General features: G+C 43.3%; 1 protein-coding gene across 3 annotated transcripts in view; it reads left to right on the top strand.

Moving 5' to 3' along the window:
* The first annotated feature begins 10898 nt into the window (after nucleotides 1–10898).
* Nucleotides 10899–19217, top strand: part of CRY1 (cryptochrome circadian regulator 1) — a 93619-nt gene continuing 85300 nt past the window's right edge. For 2 of the 3 annotated variants that reach the window (XM_070600177.1, XM_070600178.1), the window contains exon 1: nucleotides 10947–12013. In XM_070600177.1, the coding sequence (XP_070456278.1) occupies nucleotides 11856–12013 (158 nt within the window). In that variant the 5' untranslated portion in view covers nucleotides 10947–11855. Of the gene's footprint in view, nucleotides 12014–19217 lie in introns of all 3 variants that reach the window. The other variant, XM_070600176.1, reaches the window with a different exon arrangement.

The raw sequence follows: 19217 nt of genomic DNA, 5'->3' as shown, positions 1-19217 counted from the left end.
GAGCAGGGCAGACAGAGCACACATGGATCTGAGAGGAAATAGGCAGCTGATCGGTACAGACATTATTATTATTGTTGTTATTACTATTTTCTAATTGCAAAATGTATATCTTGCCTTATTCTTGATAAAAGTGTTTCATGAGCATTAACCTTACATTTATGAATAAATTCTAGAATTTCTTTTGGGCTCACAAGTGCTGTTCCAGTTACCATTGCTGTGTAACAAACCACTCCAAAACTTAGTGATTTAAAACAGCAATAATCATTAATTTGATCACAAGTATGCACTTTGAGCAGGGCTTGGGAGGGACAGTTGTCTCTGGACCATGTGGCAGCTCGACAGCAGGCAGAGGAACCACCTCCCTACTGTCTCCCCAGGGCTTAGGGCAGGGCCTGAAACAAGGGAATGTACTTCAGTCAATTTTTTTGACTTACTGCATCAATCCCAGCCTGAAACCAGCCCTACATCTAGATTTTCAGTCACTTGAGCCAATGTATTGTCTTTTAGTCAGTTTGAGCTGTATTTTCTGTTACAACTAAAAGATTCTTAAGTGATAAGAGGGAGATTAGGATGTGAAGGCAGAGATAAAGAATCTCAGAGAGGGGTTCAGATTGCCAGGGACTAAGAAGAGATGTCCCTAGCAATGGGGAAGGAGCAGGGGTCCCACATGCCTCTTGGTGGCAGTGACATAAGAAGATAACAAAGTCCCAGAGGGGTAGAGTGGTGACTTAGGGAGGTGGCTGCCTGGCCCAGGGTGGGAGGAGGCCCCCACGGATGACATCTTCTGTAGCCATCATTCCGTAAGTGAGGCACAAAAAGCAGCTGACGGCACCCAGATCTGAAAGGACCACATAAGAGAGACAATAGCTACCTCCACAGAGGCCAGTATTAACAGATGACTGAGGTTCCCAAAATGTGGCACTACATGAGGCCACATAACCTTGACGTGACTCCCAGGAAGTGAGAGGAAAGCTCCAAGAATGACTGAAACAGGTTTCCTACCAACTTGGCAGAGTAGGAGTGTGACATGAGAAATTAAATTGATTCATGGAAAATCATTTTTCTCTACATCTGGCTTTGTGGACTGAGATTCATATCAGCTAACTAAGAATGAGAAAGAGCTTGCCTGAGGTGGAATTAATTTTGAAGACTGGAGCAAATGTGAGCATGGAAGTCGGGGGGGAGGGACGTTGGTGGGGATCAGATACAGAATGGTCAGTAGGTCAAGATTCCCTGGAGGGCTGGGGAAGGGAACGTGACTTACCAGCTTTTCTACTACAAGAGTTTCTGATATGCAAATTAGTCCATATGTGATTGGTTAATAGAGAAATGACATCAGTAAAAGACAAAAGTGGTGTTGATTCATATGCGGCTTTACCCAATAAGTTAACATTTTGTTCCACGAAATTTGTTCCACTTTGTTCTACTAAACAGCAATAGCTTCATGGCAAAGTGGACGCACACAGCAAGCCACAAAGGAGTATAGTACTGCATAGAATGCCCATGATTCATCCCATGTTATTCTCTTATCTTGATTTAGCCATTTTCTCTGTCTTAAGGTGGAATTCTACCTGACCTTTGTTTATTGAATTCTCATCTCCACAGATCAATAGCCTCAACCTGTTCTTACACCCTTTACATCAAGCTAACTTCACCTTTTTAAAGTAAAGCCCTTCATTTAATGACATTTCTTTCTTAGGGATTAAACTTGTCTTTTTAATCGTACTGTTATTTTATTAGGATCTTTATTGTTTTGTTAGTGCTGTGGTTATTAAGTTACATACATTTGAAGTGGCCTGTCTCATCCAAGGGTTTTCCAGAAGGCTTATTGGTTTAACTGTGCTTCTTTTAGAGAATGGAGATTTTTCCCAACATATGTGTCGATTCTTGCAGGACTGCTTGTACTTCTTCCACCAGCCACCAGGTGGCATCACCAGTCCCAGGCAACTTTGCTTTCCAAGGATTCTGAAAGGTTGGGGCCATGGGAGTGGCAGGTTGGGTTGCATCCGGTCTCACACCAGCACATATACCTTGCCTCCTCTAACTTGCCTCAGTCTTGTCTGTTTATTCTTACTTAAATATCTAGCTTTAAGGACAGAAGAATTGTTCTTCTTTTGCCTTGAGCTCATAATACTTGTCACTTATGTATATTTTCTTTAGAGAGCTCCTAGCAGTCCTTTGGGGCCTTAGTTAAGTTATGAAACAACTCCTAAATCCACTTCTCTACCCTGACCTCTCTCCAAGTGCTACCATCTCAATTTGAGAACCCCAGGAGTAGCTGGGTTTATTCCTCCTTGAATGCTCAAGTATCCTGGAGATGAACCCTTTAGAAGCACACTGATAGCGCTGAGAATGTGCAGCAGGATTCAGAGCCATCCTTCTGCCCTTTCTTTCCATCACTGCCCTCCTTCCTGTTGATGTTGCCATCGCATTACAACAAATCTCTCTCCAGGTTTCTCTCACTGTTGACGAGGTTTTCAATTTATACTTGGCAATTTTTTTCTGGTGTATACTCACTTCTCTACATGAGCATTCTAAATAAATATATTGCCTTATGTTGCACAATCACCTACTCCTTTGGAATCTGTTCTTTCATTCCTTTAAAAATTCTTTTAAAATTTTCCCAATGCAAATGCTACTTTCTACAAAAAGCCTACCCAGCTTCATCTTCACTAGAATTACTTGGCCGCCCTCATGCTCTGACCATCCTTGTTTTCCGCCCATATAAAAGCACCTAAAACCCATTTCTGCAAAGTAGTGGAGTGTGCTGGCAACCCACAGCCTCTGGAGTTGGGAGAGCCTGGGACTATTTCCTGCCTTTTCCACGTTTGAGGGCAAGTTATGAGGACTTAACTACCCCGGGCCCCAGTTTTCTCATCTATAAAATGGGAATAGTAATGCCATCTGATGTGGCTGTTGTGAAAATTACACGAAATCATGTATCTAAAGTACTTAGCATAATGCCTAATATAGTAATTCTGTGTCTGGTGGATGTGAAGGGCTCAACTGATCTTATATATTACTAATAGTATTTTGGGTATTTATCCATTCATTCACTTAATAAATATCGTGGGGTGTCTTATTTCATTTGGGCTGCTATAACAAAATGCCACAGACTGGGTGGCTTATAAACAGCAGAAATTTATTTCTGACAATTCTAGAAGCTGGAAGTCCAAGAACAGGGTGCCAGCATGGTTAGGTTCTGGTGAGGGCCCTCATCCAGGTTGCAGACTGCTGACTTCTTCCTGTGCCCTGACATGGTGGAAGGGGCAAGGGAGCTCTCTGGAGCCACCTTCATACGTCACTAGTCCCATCCTGAGGGTCCCACTCTCACGACTTATGCATCTCCTAAAGGCCCAACCTACTAATACTATCTCCTTTGGGGGTTAGGATTTCAACACATGAATTTGAGGGAGACACAAACGTTCAGCCCATAGCATGGGGCTCACCCTATCGAGGGAAAGACATTGCTGTGGACTGAATTGTGCTCCCCCCAGATTGAAATGTTGAAGCCCTAGCTCCCAATGTGACTCTATTTGGAAATAGGGCCCGTAGGGAAGTAACTAAGGTTAAATGAGGTCACAGGGTAGGGTCCAGATCCAATAGGATTAGTGTCCTTATAAGTGGAGACTCTAGAGAGTGCTCTCTCTGTCTCTCTTTCTCCTCTGTGTCTCTGTCTCTGCCATGTGAGGACACAACGAGAAGGCAGTCTGCAAGCCAGGAAGAGGGCCCTCACCAGGACCTGATCATGTTGGCACCCTGATCTCAGACTTCTAGCCTTCAAAACTGGAAGGAATAAATTTTTGTGCTTTAGAAGCTACCTAGTCCGTGGTATTTTGTTATGGCAGCCTGAGCTGACTAATAAACATATGTAACCAAATAGATAAATATATAACTCAGGCACTGATGAGTGCTGTGAAGAAAAATAAAGCTGGGCAAGGGGATTATAGAATGATGAGAAGTATAGACATAGTGGATAGGAAAGATCTCCCCAAGGAGGTGACACTGGGACAGACACTTGAAGGAAATGAGACAGGAGTTATGAGAACATCTTAGGAAAGAACATTCCAGGCAGCGGGAAGAACAAGTGCAAAGTCCTTGAAGTGGGAGCATTCTTGACCTGCTTGAGGACCAGCGAGAAATGAGTAAGAGGGAGAGTGGGAAGCATGGAGGTCGGGGGGGCCCAGATCCCAGGGCCAGATAGCTTGTGTAAGGTCTTTGGAGTTTCTATAATATTTGGCTGGATTTTATAGTAAGTACAATTTTTTTTTTTTTTTGGAGGAAGATTAGCCCTCAGCTAACTACTGCCAGTCCTCCTCTTTTTGCTGAGGAAGCCTGGCTCTGAGCTAACATCCGTGCCCATCTTCCTCTAGTTTATACGTGGGACGCCTACCACAGCATGGCTGCCAAGCAGTGCCATGTCCGCACCCGGGATCCGAACCAGCGAACCCCGGGCCGCCGAGAAGCGGAACGTGCGAACTTAACCGCTGCGCCACCGGGCCGGCCCCTATAGTAAGTACAATTTTTTAAAAAATTAAGGTAACGTTGATTTTCAAGTACAATATTTTTGGTCCACAAATTGGAGCCCAAAAGCAACTGTCTTCATTTTTCTATAGCTAAACCTAGTTTCCATCTTGAAATCTCAGTCTGCTCACTGATTGAAAACTGGTCTAGTCGATTCCAGGTTTTCTTGATCGTTTCAGGAATTTCCCGTCATCTCAAGTTTAAACTCAACCAATTCTGAAAAACATCTCCTTTCCTCTGCTTCTCTCCAGGGTAGCATTTGAGTTCTCAGATGTTTAGTGAACAATCCATCTTTAGGAAGGACAGGAGTTGACTGGCTGTCATTCCTCACTTGCCTACACTGACATCTGATGAATCTACCATCCTGTCTGGTGCTCAGGTGTTGTTATCTCTCCAAGATGGCATCCGTTGATGTGCCCACGTCCACATTGGGTCCTTGGTCACAAAGTCTTGTGATATTTTGCACCACACTGCCCCCCTTGGCAAAACTCCTTGGTTAGCTGGTTTTCTCTTTCAGCTAATTTTCACAGCCCTCTAAAGAAGAAGGGACATCTAGAAAAATCAAGCTGTTCTCTAGCCAGCCGGAGTCTTGGCAGGGCTTTCCGGGTCCTCTCTATCCAATGCATCCCTCATAGGCTTTTGTCCTGGGCCACGGCAAAGTGGTATGGGGACTTCTATGAGGGACAGCCTCCAGATTTCAGATGTGAGGTCAGGCACGCATCTCTTTTCCTCTCAGGTCACCCTAAACTAATCTAGAAATCTGGAGCTAATCCTAAATAAGGATAGGTGAGATACTATATTGGTATCTTAGAAAAGATAGATGCTTATCTGTCTTATTTTCCCTGTACTCATATCCTACCCCAGCTTAGAGAATTCTTATATATTGTTGAGGGAAGGGGTGGGGAGCAGCAAATCTTTCTTGATTTACATCTGAATGAAGGCTCTTGAATTTAGAACAAAAACATTGGACTACATTTGTCCTCCAGTTCTGCCCCTCTGAGGCAACATGGGACTCATATCCAAAGATCTGCATGGGGATGGTCACGGGACAAAAAAAGATGTGTGGGGAAAAAGCACTGGTTAATATTTCACAATAACGTGTTGCCACATTTGTAACTATTTACACTTTCTAATTGCACTTGGTCAAGAAAAAGGATAAGAACAAGAAAGAAAACTGTTCCCAAGTACATCTTTGTGGACTCCGTCAGTTAAAGGATTTATCAGTCAGTGTACAATGAGGAGACAGAAACCACACAGTAAATCCATCAGGGAACGTTTCATAAAATGAATTACTAATTATCACAGGGGATTAATTATAAAGGGGGAAAGGGAACTATGAAGAATACCCCAGGACTGAGGGAGATTACCCAAGGAAGGACAAACTTGGAAGGGAGAGTGCCAAGGGTGGGATTCAGACCTCATGGGAGGAGGTGTGGTTGTAGCCATTGGATGGGGAAGAAGATGAGTGAGTTGCCCTGGGCCAGAGCTGGTTTACACTCGCCAGGCCAAGGCTGGTGGAAAGAAAACCATGTTTGGGAGTGGCCAGAGGAAACACCTGGCCAGAATGCAGGTGAGCTGAGGCAGAGAGCTGCCTGCTGAGATGCCTGCAAGACTCACTGAGATCCACCAGCAGGGAGACACTGAAACCTGATAGAAGTGAGCTCCACAGTATGTCCCTTCCCCAAGCACCTCTGACAGCCGTGGAGTAGGAGCAGAATAAAACAAGCTGCCAGAACCAGGAAGAGAAGCCCCTTTCTCCTGAGGTTTCCCTCCAGCGCCCTCTATTGACAACGTTTAACATGGGCCAGTGGTGCAGGAGAAATCTTTACCCCCGGGGTCTAGTTCCACTAACATAGAAAAGGCATGAAAAGTGAATTTGGAGCTGAGAGGCAATAAATTGATAACTGACATGTGGATGAAGTACAGTGTTCATGCGATCAATTGGGTGTTATCATGATCCATAGAAGAGCATTGATAGAGAGTCTGCTGAGTACCAGGCACTGTGGCAGATGCTAATGAAGTGATAACGAACAGGGTAGACCAAAATCTCTGCCCTCCTAGAGCTTGCATATGGGGCAGGGGCAGGCATACACTGCCTGATAATAAGTAAGCAAACAACTAAAAAATACAGATCATAATTGATGCTATGATGAAAGTAAATACGGAGCTATGATAAGAAAGACTAAGAAGGGGCCGTTTTCAGAGTGAACAGACAGGTGAGACCTGTCTAAGAAGGTGAGAAAAATTATGAATGACTGAAATGGGCAAAAAAATTGCTAGGTCTCTTTTCTGGTGCCCTCTTCAAGTTATTCTCTGCCTGTCATTATCTTTGAACTATTTCACAACTCTATAAATTGTAGATAATTGATAGCAATGCAAATGAATCTTGTCCATGGACATGCACAAGGATTTTGTCCTCTGAAAGTACAATTGATTCCCCTCCCCCCCCGTAGAAGAATTCAGTTTTGCATATATTAAGCAAATTAATTTTTAACATTCTTGATGGCCTATATATGTAATTGCTCTTTGGAATCTCCTTTCATTTCATTACAACATCTTAGTGGTTCCCTCATTAAATAACAAGCTAAGTGAAATCTTTGACATGTGTTCATTTTACATTCATATGAGAGTCATAATTTACCTTTTAGAAAAATAATGATCCTTTAACACTTTTTTGATTGGCCCTGAGCTAACATCTGTTGCCAATCTTTTTTCTTTCTTTTCTTCTTCTCCCCAAAGCCCCCCCAGTACAGAGTTGTAAATTCTACTTGTAGGTCCTTCTGGCTCTGCCATGTGGGATGCCACCTCAGCATGGCCTGATGAGCGGTGCTTGGTCCATGCCCAAGAACCGAACAGGCAAAACCCTGGGCCACTCAAGTGGAGTGCACAAACTTAACCACTGGGCCACCGGGCCAGCCCCCCTTTAACACTTTTAAATTCACTCCCCAAAGACTCTAGTCTTGGGGGTCACTCAGCCAAGGGCTATAAGCCTAACATTCACGTCGTCAAGACTGAATGAACTAATTGTACTATTTACCCCTTCATTATGTGTCTGTTGATAACACGCCAAAAATCACCTCTGCAAGATGGGGTCAAGAGAGAACACAGGCTTTCAATTTAAAGGCTGACACGCTTCTATCAAGGGTGCTCACGAAATCAAAGAGATATTGATTTTCCTAACATAGTTGGCAGATAAACAAATGTTTAACAGGACTCTTCAAAGATATTTTTGAGCCCATAACAGGGTTGTGTTCATAGAATCTTAGAATTTTAAAACAGTATGTAAAACTTAGAAATCATCTAGTTCGGTCTCCTCATTTTATAGATGAATTAATCAGGCCAAGAAAGCCTGGGCGACTTGTTCAAGACCATCAACTACTTAACGGTGAGCTGAGAGAAAACTCAGTCTCTTTCTCTTAATCCCGTACTCTTTCTACCACGATGATGTTGCAGCCAACCAGAATATCCCAAGAGATTCCTAACAATGCTCCCCACCCCTTCTTTCTCCTTTGATACATAAATACTCACCCTGAAAAATACGGGGTGTGGTAGTGTCAGTGAGGGATAGTACATGATAAAGAAAGAGCTTGGATTCAGAAATGGTCTTGATTTTTCATCTAGTTTTACTCCTTTTTTTGTATTTCTGAGCTTTAGTGTCTTCATCAGCAATGTGGGCATGAGTTATTAGTAAATAATAATAAGCTACCTCAAAAGATTATAAAGAGGGTTAATAATAACCTATACAAAGTACCTGGCACATAGTAGGTGTTATTATTAAATGGTTACTCCTCCCCCATAGCAAAGATATATTAAAGTAACTATCAAAGATATATTAAAGTAACCAGTATTAAAGTTTGCCATAAAAACTCTTCAGTCTTTGAGGAATGCACAGTTGACAGCACTGATGATTTTATAATAAATTAGTACTTTTATGTGTAAATGAAAGTTACCCACCCACATACAGCTGTCTGTTAAAAAATTCCATCTTTATTGAATGAGCAATCGGCAAACACAAGTCAACTCTTCACAAATCAATATTGTCTCTCTACTGCCCACTGTTTCATTTGGATGCTTGAAAATAATTCTTGTCTTTAGACACAATCTGCTTATTTTCAAACTGCCTAAAATGAAACATGAAAAACTATCTTTTTTTTTTTTTGAGGAAGATCAGCCCTGAGCTAACACCTGCTGCCAATTCCTCCCTTTTTGCTCAGGAAGACTGGCCCTGAGCTAACATCCATGCCCATCTTCCTCTACTTTATATGTGGGACGCCTACCACACCATGGCTTGCCAAGGGGTGCCATATCAGCACCCAGGATCTGGGCCGCTGAAGTGGAACGTGCGAACTTAACTGCTGCACCACCAGGCCGGCACCTGAAAACCTATTTTTAAAAGTACAGTAGGCCCTGGAATATGAGGCAATCCAAGTGACGGCATAGCAGGAATTTATTGTCTCCTAGGTCTGGAGGCCAGAAGTCTGAAATGGAAGTGCTGGCAGGGCCATGCTCCCTCTGAAGGTGCTAGGGAGGCATCTGTTCCAGGTTGCTCCGACTAGTTCCTGGGCTTGTGGCAGCATAACTCCAATCTTCACATGACAGTCTCCCCATGTGTGGGTCTGTCTCTGTGTCCAAATTCCCTGTTTTTATAAAGACACTAGTCATATTGGATTGGCCTACCCTAATCACTTCATCCCAAATTGATCATCTGCAAAGACCTTACTTCCAAATAAGGTCATAGTCACAGGTACTAAGGATTGTAACAATTCAACCTGTAACTCAAATTCAACCTGTGACAACTGCCATATCCTTCCTCCTTTTAACCTTGCCAAACACACAGGTGGCAAACAACATTCACTCATTCAATAAACTTTTGAACATGCTATACCGGTGTCAACTTAAAAAGCAAATTCATCAGCTATTTTATCCTCAAAATAAGTTTATTCGGGAATAGCCAAAAGAATTGCAATTCAGGATGTGCACGCTATGGCAAACCACAGGCAAATTCGAAGAACAACAGATGGGAGCTTGCTTTTATAGAGAAAAATGGGGAGTTGTCAGGGGCTGTTCTCAACAAAGACCATTGGGAGAAAGTGACAGTTCAGGGTGGCAACTGCTTCTCACTGGCTGAGCTGTTGCTTTTCTCATCAGCTGGGCTGTTGCCACGTAGGGAGAGAAATCTTCCTCCAGTACTAAAATAGTTGTTCTTCGCGGCAGAGACGCAAGCTCTCTCTTCCTGTTTGGAGTAATTGACCATGTATGATAGAGCCTGAGAGCTCCCCCTACAGGCCTTCCGACTTTAATTTAGCTAAGGTTTCTCTTATTCATTCCACAATAGATATTGATGATGCCAAAACCAAACTCGACAAAGACCCTGTCCTTGAGCACTCACACTTTAGAGGGAATCAGAGATACATTATTATGTTGGTAAATACTATTATTGAGCATCTGTTTTGTGCTAGGTATTAAAGTAGGTATTTTTCATTTAATCTTCACAATAGTGTGGTAAGTGATGTATCAGAGACAAGTCCGGGGATATGGGGAGGTCCTAAATCTGCTTTGGAGGACAGCAATATTTCCACAAATAAGGTAGCACTTCATCTGAGTCTAAAGGGCTGTGTAGAAATATACCAGGTGGCTCAAACGTGATTGTAGTGAGCAGCAGATTCTAAAGAGCATTTTATGCAGGAAAATACAGCATGTGGAAAGGTTATGAGAGAGATTGTAAACTCTAGAAGGGCTGGGATTTTTGTCCGTTTCTCTCTTGTATCTCCAACACTTTGAACAGTGCCTGGTTCATTAAGTAACTGTTGGATGAATATAAGCGCATCACATGTCTAGGGAATGGCGAGGCCTTAAGTTCACTGTCGCTAGAAACGTAGGCAAAGGCCCCATCACCACGAGCCCTGTAAACCGTACTAAGCGTAAGAAATTAGGGCTGACATGTTGATGATACACAGTATTAAGGAATTCCAGGGATGCCTGGCACCCACCCTGCCAATTACTCCTCTTCGCCAGAGCACGTCCAAAGGTGTCACGCCGCGAGGGCCAGAAGAATGGTAGGGGCGCCAGCTTCACATACTCAAAAAGTAGGGTTCTCTGCCTAAAGCTGGATTGAAGCACATTGTTGGGCTCAAAGTCTAAGGGAGCTTCCTACTCTCCTCCTTCCACTCGGTCCACGACCCTGCCCAGCTCCCCCGCCGACTCCTGGAGCACTCCAGGTGGTCCCCAGGCCTTCCCGGAACCCCGCGGGAGAAATCCCGGAGCGCACTCCCGCCCGCCGGCCCCGCCCTCCTTCCCTCTGGAACTCGGCGAGAGCGCACGCGCGCCCTCCCGAGCCAAGCGCGTGCCCGCGAGCTCCCCGCATCCCCGTGCTCATCCGGGTCTCAGCGGCCCTCAGCCAATGGTGGGCGCTCGCGGCCCCCAGGGGCGGAGCTAAGCCTTCCCTCGCATGGGGCCTGTGGTCACCGCGGGGGCTTCCAAACGACCGCGACCAGTCGGCCGAGTGGAGGGGCAGAGGCTGAGAGCCCAGCGTTCGGGCGAGGGTCGACGTTTCTGAGGTCAAGCGGCGGCCGCCCCCGGAAAGCGAGTGAATCGCGAGCAGAGTCCCCAGTCAGAGCCACTGTAGTAAACACATTTCAGAAACGTGAGGTGCCGGGGGTCACATGGGAGCGCGCCCTCCAATGAGGAGCCGGGGGCGGGGCCGGGACCGCTGACGCGGCGGTGGCGGCGGAGTCACCCGGGCAGCCTCGGGACCGGTCACCGGCCGGCAACCGTCCAGTGGCCTCGACCCCCGCCTTCGCGCTCCGTGCTCCCTCCTCTTTGCGGGGCCGAGAGGCAGCGGGGCCACAGCTGCTCGACCCTCTCTCGTCCCTCTCGGTGGCTCGCCTCGGGCGGGCCGTTCTCTCCTCCAGGGCCGCCTCGGTGGGGCGAGGCTTCCGTGACGAACCTCCAGGGGCTGCCGGTGCCGGCTCAGGCCGTCGTGGCGGCTCGGGTCCCTGGAACTTGCTCAGCCCCCGGGGGTCCGAGGCCCTCGAAGTTATGCGTCGGGTCCGGGCTGCTGCGGCGGGCGCCGGCTCCTAAAGGGCGTCACACCCGGACTCCGCCGACTGGGCAGCCTCCATTCATCTCCCAGCTGCGCCTCCAGCGCCCTCTCCCTCTCGGGTCCCCTCGTCGGACTCATTTTTTCCTTGCCCGGCTCTGCCGCCCTTCCCTCGCTCCCCGGCTGCGGCGATTCTCCTGGAAGCGGAGGTGTCGGTTATGAGCCGGAGCTTCCTCCCTTGAATCTCTGCTGGAGGAACTCGGCGGGGCCCCGCGCCCGCCGCGCCCCCGGGATGGGGGTGAACGCCGTGCACTGGTTCCGAAAGGGGCTCCGGCTCCACGACAACCCCGCCCTGAAGGAGTGCATTCAGGGCGCCGACACCATCCGCTGCGTCTACATCCTCGACCCCTGGTTCGCGGGCTCCTCCAACGTGGGCATCAACAGGTGGCGGTGAGTCAAAAGCTCGTGGGAAATAGATTTTGGTGTTTAGTGAATCAGGACTGTACATGCGATCGGCCAAATCGGAGACTTTAGACCTGGGACCTCCTTGCTTATGCTTTTGTAAGAATGTGCGTGCTTGAAGTATTAAATAGAATAGACTTACTAGTTCTCTGGCCCGAGAGTGCTGGCAACCTGGAACACCTTGGCCTTCGTGTGTGAGTTACGTGTCTCTGCGCTAATGGGAACTCTTCCCCTGGATTTATGGAAAATTCTTAGTGGTGGAGTGAAAGAAGCTCCCTCTCAGTGCTCAGTGGCCGGTGGAATGATTTCCTTGGCCTCTTTGTGGCATTCGAAAGGATTGCGGTTTTTAATGTTTACGTTTGTGTGTGTCTAGGTAACTCATCGTAGGGGGAAAATCATTCATTCAGTACAGTCGCCTCCAAATCCAGATTTCTTCCACCTTGAGGTTGCCGTAGGAAAAGCAAGGGAAACAGCATTATCTAATTTCTCTTTCTCTCAACTCCTCCTTGTGGTTGTTTAGACAAAGCACAGTTTTTCTTTCTAGGCAAAGTCTAATCCTTCTAGGGATCAGAGCCCTGGAAGAAATCTTAGAGAAGCTTGATGATCTTTTCCTGAAGTAGCAGGCGAGATGATTGTTAGGCCCTCTGGGGAAATGAAAGCAGTCATTCAACAGATAGATTATTGATCTGGTACAGTATATACTACTGTATACCAGGCACTGCTTTAAATGCTACTTTATAGCAGTGAATGAAGACAAAAATTCTTGTCCTTTTTGAACACATGTCCCAGAAAGTAAAATATATAGTATTTGGTAGTGATAAATGCTGTGGAGCAATATAGAGCAGAGAATACGAGGGGGTGGGATTAAAGTTGCAATTTTGAATATGGTGATCAGAAAACAACTCAGAGAAGGTGGCCTTGAACAAGGTGATGAAGCAGGTAATGGGTTGCAGGTATCCAGGGGAAAAGCATTCTAGGCAGAGAGAACAGTTAGGGAAAAGGTCCTGAGGAGGAAATGTGCTTAACCTTTGGAAGAAACAGCAGAAGAAGCCAGTGTGACTGGAGCAGAATAAGTGAGAGGAGAAGTAGTAGATGAGGTCAGAGACTAAATGGGGCCAGAACGAGTAGAACTTCATAAGCAGTTGTCAAGATTTGGGCTTTTACTCAAAGTGGGAATAACTGTAGGATTTGAGCAGAGAAATGACGTGATCTGACTAGAGTTTGATGAAGATTTCTCTGACTGTGGTTCTGAGAACAGACTGAATTGACGGCTGGAGGCTGACGAGAAGCTGGAAGACTAGTTAGGAGGCTGTCGCATTCATCCCGATGAGAGACGGTAATGGCTTGGACCATAGTGATCGTGGTGGACTTGGTGAGAAGTGGTCAAATACTGAGTATATTTTCAAGGCGGAATCCACAGTGTTTGTTGGAAGATTGGATATGTGGTGTGAGAGAAGGCAGTAGGAACGACTTCAAAAATTTTTGGCTTCAAGAAGTAGAAGAATAGAGCTGCTCTTTGTTAAGGAAGTGAAGTCAGTCAGAGAAGCCATTGGGAGGGTGATTGGAACTCGCTTTTGAACTTGGTTGAGTTTGACATGTTAGTTACACATCCTGGTGGAGATAGCAGATGACTATATCTGGAGTTGAGGACAGAGATCCAGGCAGGAGGTATAAATTGGAGAGTCATCAGTTTATAGATAATATTTAAAGCCATTTATTCATCCATCCACTCCTTGAACAAGTGTTTGTCTCACATCTGCTACATGCCAGGCACTGTTTTAGGTGTGGGGCATTCAGCATAAACAAAATTGCTGAAAAATTCCTACCCTATTGAAGCTGCATTCTAGCAGAGCCATGAGACTGTGTGAGAATATTAAGAACGTGAGTGTAGACAGAAAGGAGAGAAGGTCCAGGGACTGAACCTTGAATACTCTGGTGTGTAGGAATTGTGGCGCTGTGGAAGAACCAGCAGAGGAGATTGAGAGGAAACATCGACTAAAGTAAGAAGGAAACCCAGAAGAGTATGGTGTCTCAGAAGCCAAGTAAAGAAAGTATTTCAAAGAGAGTGTATTACCTACATCAAGTGCTACAAATGGGTGAAGTGAGATGAGGCCTGAAAGTTAAAAATTATACTTAGCATTTTGAGGTCATTTGTAATCTTGACTAGAGTGGTTTCAGTAGTGTCAGAAGCAAAAGTCTTTTTGGCATGGCTCAAGAGAGTCTGAGAGGAGAGGAGCTGGGAGACAGCTCCTACAGACAGCTCTTTTAGGGAGTTTTGCTGTAAGGGGATCAGAGAAATGGTGGGGTTCCTGGAGTGGGATGTGAAGTCAAGACAGGATTTTTTTTTAAGATGGGAGAAATTACCGTATGTTTGTATGCTGATGGGAATGATACAGCAACTATATATAAAACACTTTCATTAGCAGAACTAGTGTCATTAACGTTTCTGGAAGAAGATGATAAATGTAATATATTTTAATGTATCAATATCTTACAATAATATAATAATAATTCCCTTTTCATAAGATTATTAGGGGGATTAAATTAGTTAACAAACATAACATGCTTAAAATGTGAGGAGTAGTAGTGCTTGTTTGCTATTTTCTATTAAATTGGAAGTCCTAGGTAAATAATATCTAATTCAGTGTCTGCAGTCGGTTTCTTCTCGAGCAGTTGATAAAGTCTAGACTGTAAGCTTCTTTAGGATAGGGGTTATATGTTGCTTCACTTTGTACACCTAGCAACTCACATTGTCAAATGATGAGTGAAATAAAACTGGTAAGCACAATAGGAATAGTCTCATATTTTCTTTTTTTTAAAGGATTTTTTTAAACTACTAAATATTGCTCTTTTTAAAAGATGGATAAAGATGTAAATAATGAGTAGAGACAGACTGTTTTCTTCCACTGAAGACTAAGTTATAAAAAGGCAGGATCAGAGTTTTAGTCTGTTCTCCTAGCACCAGAGTCAGTGCTTTTCATGTAGTGGTAGCTCACTTACTGTTTGTTGAATGAAAAGGACATCCAGGAGTCAATAATTTTACATTTAAACAACTTTATTAATTTCCTTATTGACCATAGGATAATGTGCAAATTCTTTAGTTTAGCATTCAGGCTATCTTGTGGGGTTTCTATCTTCTTTCCTTCACGCCACTTCCTTCAATCAACAACATTTCCTAGATTTTGGGATTTAATAGAAAAGCAAATTTTTAAAAATTTATTTTTCGTAAGTAAATTAACAAAACCACCTTTTGATATTGCCATCATTTCATTTTAAAAAGATGCTTTAATGTTTTGGAAAAAAAAGTTTCAAGGACATTGATGCATAATAAAGGACAGTCCTTTGACTTGAATAAATTAAGCTTAATGAAAACTCATTTTGCCTTATTTGATCTCAGACCAGTTAAAACTTTATCTTGAATTTGTCATCTTTGGGAGTGAATGATTTAAAATATTTCAATTCTTTCCTTCACTTATTTCTTATTAAAATAATATCATGCAAAAACTTATATGTGAGTGTTCATAGAATTATTATTATTCATAATAGCCAAAAGGTGAAAACAACCCAAATGTTCATCCACTGATTAATGTCTAAACAAAACATGGTATATCCGTACAATGGGATATTATTCAATCATAGAAAGGAATGAAGTACTGGTACATGCTACAACATGGATGAACCTTGAAAACATTATGGTAAATGAAGAAGCCAGTCACAAAACCCCACATATTATTTGATTGTATTTATATGAAATGTCCCAAGTGGGCAAATATGTAGAGACATAGGTAGATTAATGGTTTCTAAGAGCTGAGGAGATTAGAGGAGTTGGGAGGTGGTAGCTAAGGGGCACGGGGTTTCTTTTGAGATGAGGAAAATATTCTAGAAGGGGATGGTTGTACAACTCTGTGAATAGACTAAAAACCGTAGCACTGCACAAATTAAAAAAAAAAAACCAATCTGCTTGCCCTTGTAAAGCCGAGTCCAAATGCCATCTTTTCCGTAATACCTTTCTTTATCACCTTGTCTGGGGTGATTAATAGTCTTGTGAATCTTATACCATTTTTTGATTTTGTTTTTCACATCACCCTTAGTATTTACTTCTTTCATTTGTAAAATTGATGTAGTCCTCCAATATTTATTTCTCCTCGATTTAACAGATTGCACCTTTTCTTCCTGAAGAGAAGGTACTGTTTCATTCAATTAAAAATTTATTTTGCATTCCTGTCATGGCAGGCACTATTTTTGTTACTGCGGATACAACAATGAATAAGACAGAAAAAGTCCCCGTCCTTGAGGAGCTTCTAGTCTAGGAAGAGAAACAAACAAATATATAAATACAGAAATATAATATGTCAGGTAGTGGTAAGTGTAATGGAGAGAAAAAAAGCAGAATGTGAGAACAGAGACCAAAAGGAAGGGAGGAAACAAGCTGTAAGTATCAGGGGAAGAGTCCTCTTTGTATTCTCCACAATGTCTAGCATTGTGTTTTGTACAAAGTAGGCATTTGATACAAATCTCCTTGATTTTCTTTGTAAGTCTACGGTTTAGGAGTGGGGCAGTTACTTCATTTAATTTAGATGCTTATGTGTATTTTAAACTCCTAATTCAGAAAAATAATTCTCAATGAATGGATTATTTTTAATATTTAAACTTCAATATGTTTATTACACAGTTGATGCTATCACATGTAGAGTTTCTTAATTTTCAGTAACCAAATCTATAAATATACCCACATGTTTCCTCATTCTTTCCTTTGACTATATGATTTCAGTGGAAGAGATATGCTTTCCCTATTCAAAACCAATCTCTTCATCTATACCCCATTTTAAAAACTTTTTTCCAGCTTTACTGAGGTATAATTGACAAATAAAAGTTGTAGTATTTAAGGTATACAGCATGATGTTTTGATATATGTGTACATTGTGAAGTTCATTTTTGATTATTTATTCTCATACCTTTTTTTTAACCTCTTTTTAGGTTGCTTCTAATCAACATTTAAGCATGCTTAAGTCCAAGCTCCGTAAAAACAAAAAACCAACAGAGGAACAGAACCTACCCTTGACTGTGTTCCTCTCCTGCAACTATGTTGTCTCGGTTCCTTTATGGCCAGACTTCATGAACAAGATGTGTAATACTGGCTGACTTCATTTCTTTATCTTCTACTCACCCTTGAACCCGCCCCAAACTAGTTTGGTTCCACCTCCACCTACTCCACTAAAACTGTTTCCATCCAAAGGATACTTTTAAACTTTCTGTTCCTTGACTTTTTACTGTTTGACACATTTGACCACACCTTTCTCTTCTTCCCTCTGCTTTAGTTGGAGGACCTCCTCTGTTTGTTTTTCTGCCAGAGCTATTAGTGTTCTTCCTTGACTTCTCTTTTTCTGTTCAACCCTTAAATGGCACTTAGGTCTGTGGTCTCCACCCTCTTCTCATTTTGCCTCTTTGCTAGGCAATCTCATCTCTCTTTGTAAATTCAGTTACCATCTACGTGCCCAGAGTTCACAGATCAGTGTCTTCAGCCCATATCTCTCTCCTGATCCCCAGATAGATATCCATTATATAGAGATTCCCTGCCAATTTGAATGTATTATATTACCTTAAACTAAACTTGTTCAAAACAGAGTTCATCTTCTCCCTTACCTCTCTCTCAAAAACAAAAAACCCCAAACTGACTTTTCCTTTGTTTCCTATCTTCATAAATAATATAACCATTTGCCCAGTTGCTCAGATAATTTACAGATGAGATTGTTAATTATATATTTATTCAACAAATATTTGAGTCCCTACTGTGTGCCAATCACTTTGCTTATTTCTGTGGGTAAAGTGGTAGTCAACAGAAAATTTCTGTGTTCTCAGGGAGTTTACAGTATAGAGAGGGATTTATTCAGAAATAAAATAATCACAGAAATACATTTTTCTGTCTCCTTTGCCCCTTCAGCCTGTATCGCCACCCTTTTTGCCTAGGTTATGTGAGTAGTTTGCAAATCATTGTTCTCCTTCCCTTCTCTAATTCATTCTCTACACAGCCACTGTAGTGACCTTTTAAAATTGCAAATCTGATCATGTCCTTTACTCTTCAAAATCATTCAGTGACATTGCTTTACCCTTAGATTAATGTTCAAAAGGCGATAGCATGGTTTAAAATCTCTGTGTAATCTGGTCCTCTGCCTCTTTTCCCATCCTCGGAGGATTGCTTTACTGAGGCATTTGAGCTGAACCTTGAAGTATGAGATGGGTCTTAATAAACAGAGAATGGAGGGAAGGAAATTATAGGCAGAGAGAAGAAAATTCCAGGCTGAGAAAATAACATGAGGAGAGACACAGTATTCTGATACTGGTGAGGAGGCTGGTGTAACCTAATCATGTGGTGCATAAAAAGATAGGACGTGCGCCAGCTGGTTGCCTGACTCAAACAGGCTTAAGGAGAGTGCTTATTGACAAGGGTCATTGAACAGTCCAAGGGCAGTTGGCTTCAGACACCGGTTGATGCTAAGGCTCAAAAGATGTCTCTAGCACCAAATTTCTCCCTTTGCATCTGCAAACTTCACTTGTTTTGAGTTGGCTTCTCAGACAGGCTGTCCTCTGTTGGTAAGTTATAGCAATAACAATAGCAGTTACAGCAGTAAAAAGCCTATGGCTCTGCCCCAGAAGTCTCTGGCAAAGTGGCTCTGTTTGGGCCAATTTCTGAACCGATCATTGTGAGCCCCTGGTTGTCTGAGCTAGAGTTGCGTGCCTCATGGCTGGAATCAGCTCAGCTGGACTGAAGTAACTGAAGTAGAATGAGTAGAATGAAGTAGGTGATGCCCTAAAACAATAGATGCCTATTATGTAAGAAGTCAGATCAGAAGTTGGGACTGAGTCAGAAAAACTTTGACCCCTATTTGGGGAAATATAACTTTGGCAGTTGAGTGAATGACAGAGGAAAGGAGCAATCTAGTAAGGTAGAGGCTTTATCAGCAGTTTAGTTGAAAGATAATACAGGCTTGAATTAGGGAAAAGGCTGTGAGGAAGAGGGTGATGCGAGAGAGTGATTGTAGAGGGACAGTGGACAGTTTAGGTGACTGTCTGGAAAAGGCAGTTTCATAGAGCAGAGTGAGGGAGGGTAGAATGTAAGATTCTCATACTTTGTGCCTCTTTGACAATTAGACATTAACTAAGAGAACACAGGAATAGACTATATTCAGATAAG

This window comes from Equus przewalskii, chromosome 29 (assembly GCF_037783145.1).
Source record: "Equus przewalskii isolate Varuska chromosome 29, EquPr2, whole genome shotgun sequence".
Taxonomy (NCBI): Eukaryota; Metazoa; Chordata; class Mammalia; order Perissodactyla; family Equidae; genus Equus; species Equus przewalskii.
Note: the sequence above shows the minus strand (reverse complement) of the source record. Positions and strands in the feature narration are given on the sequence as shown.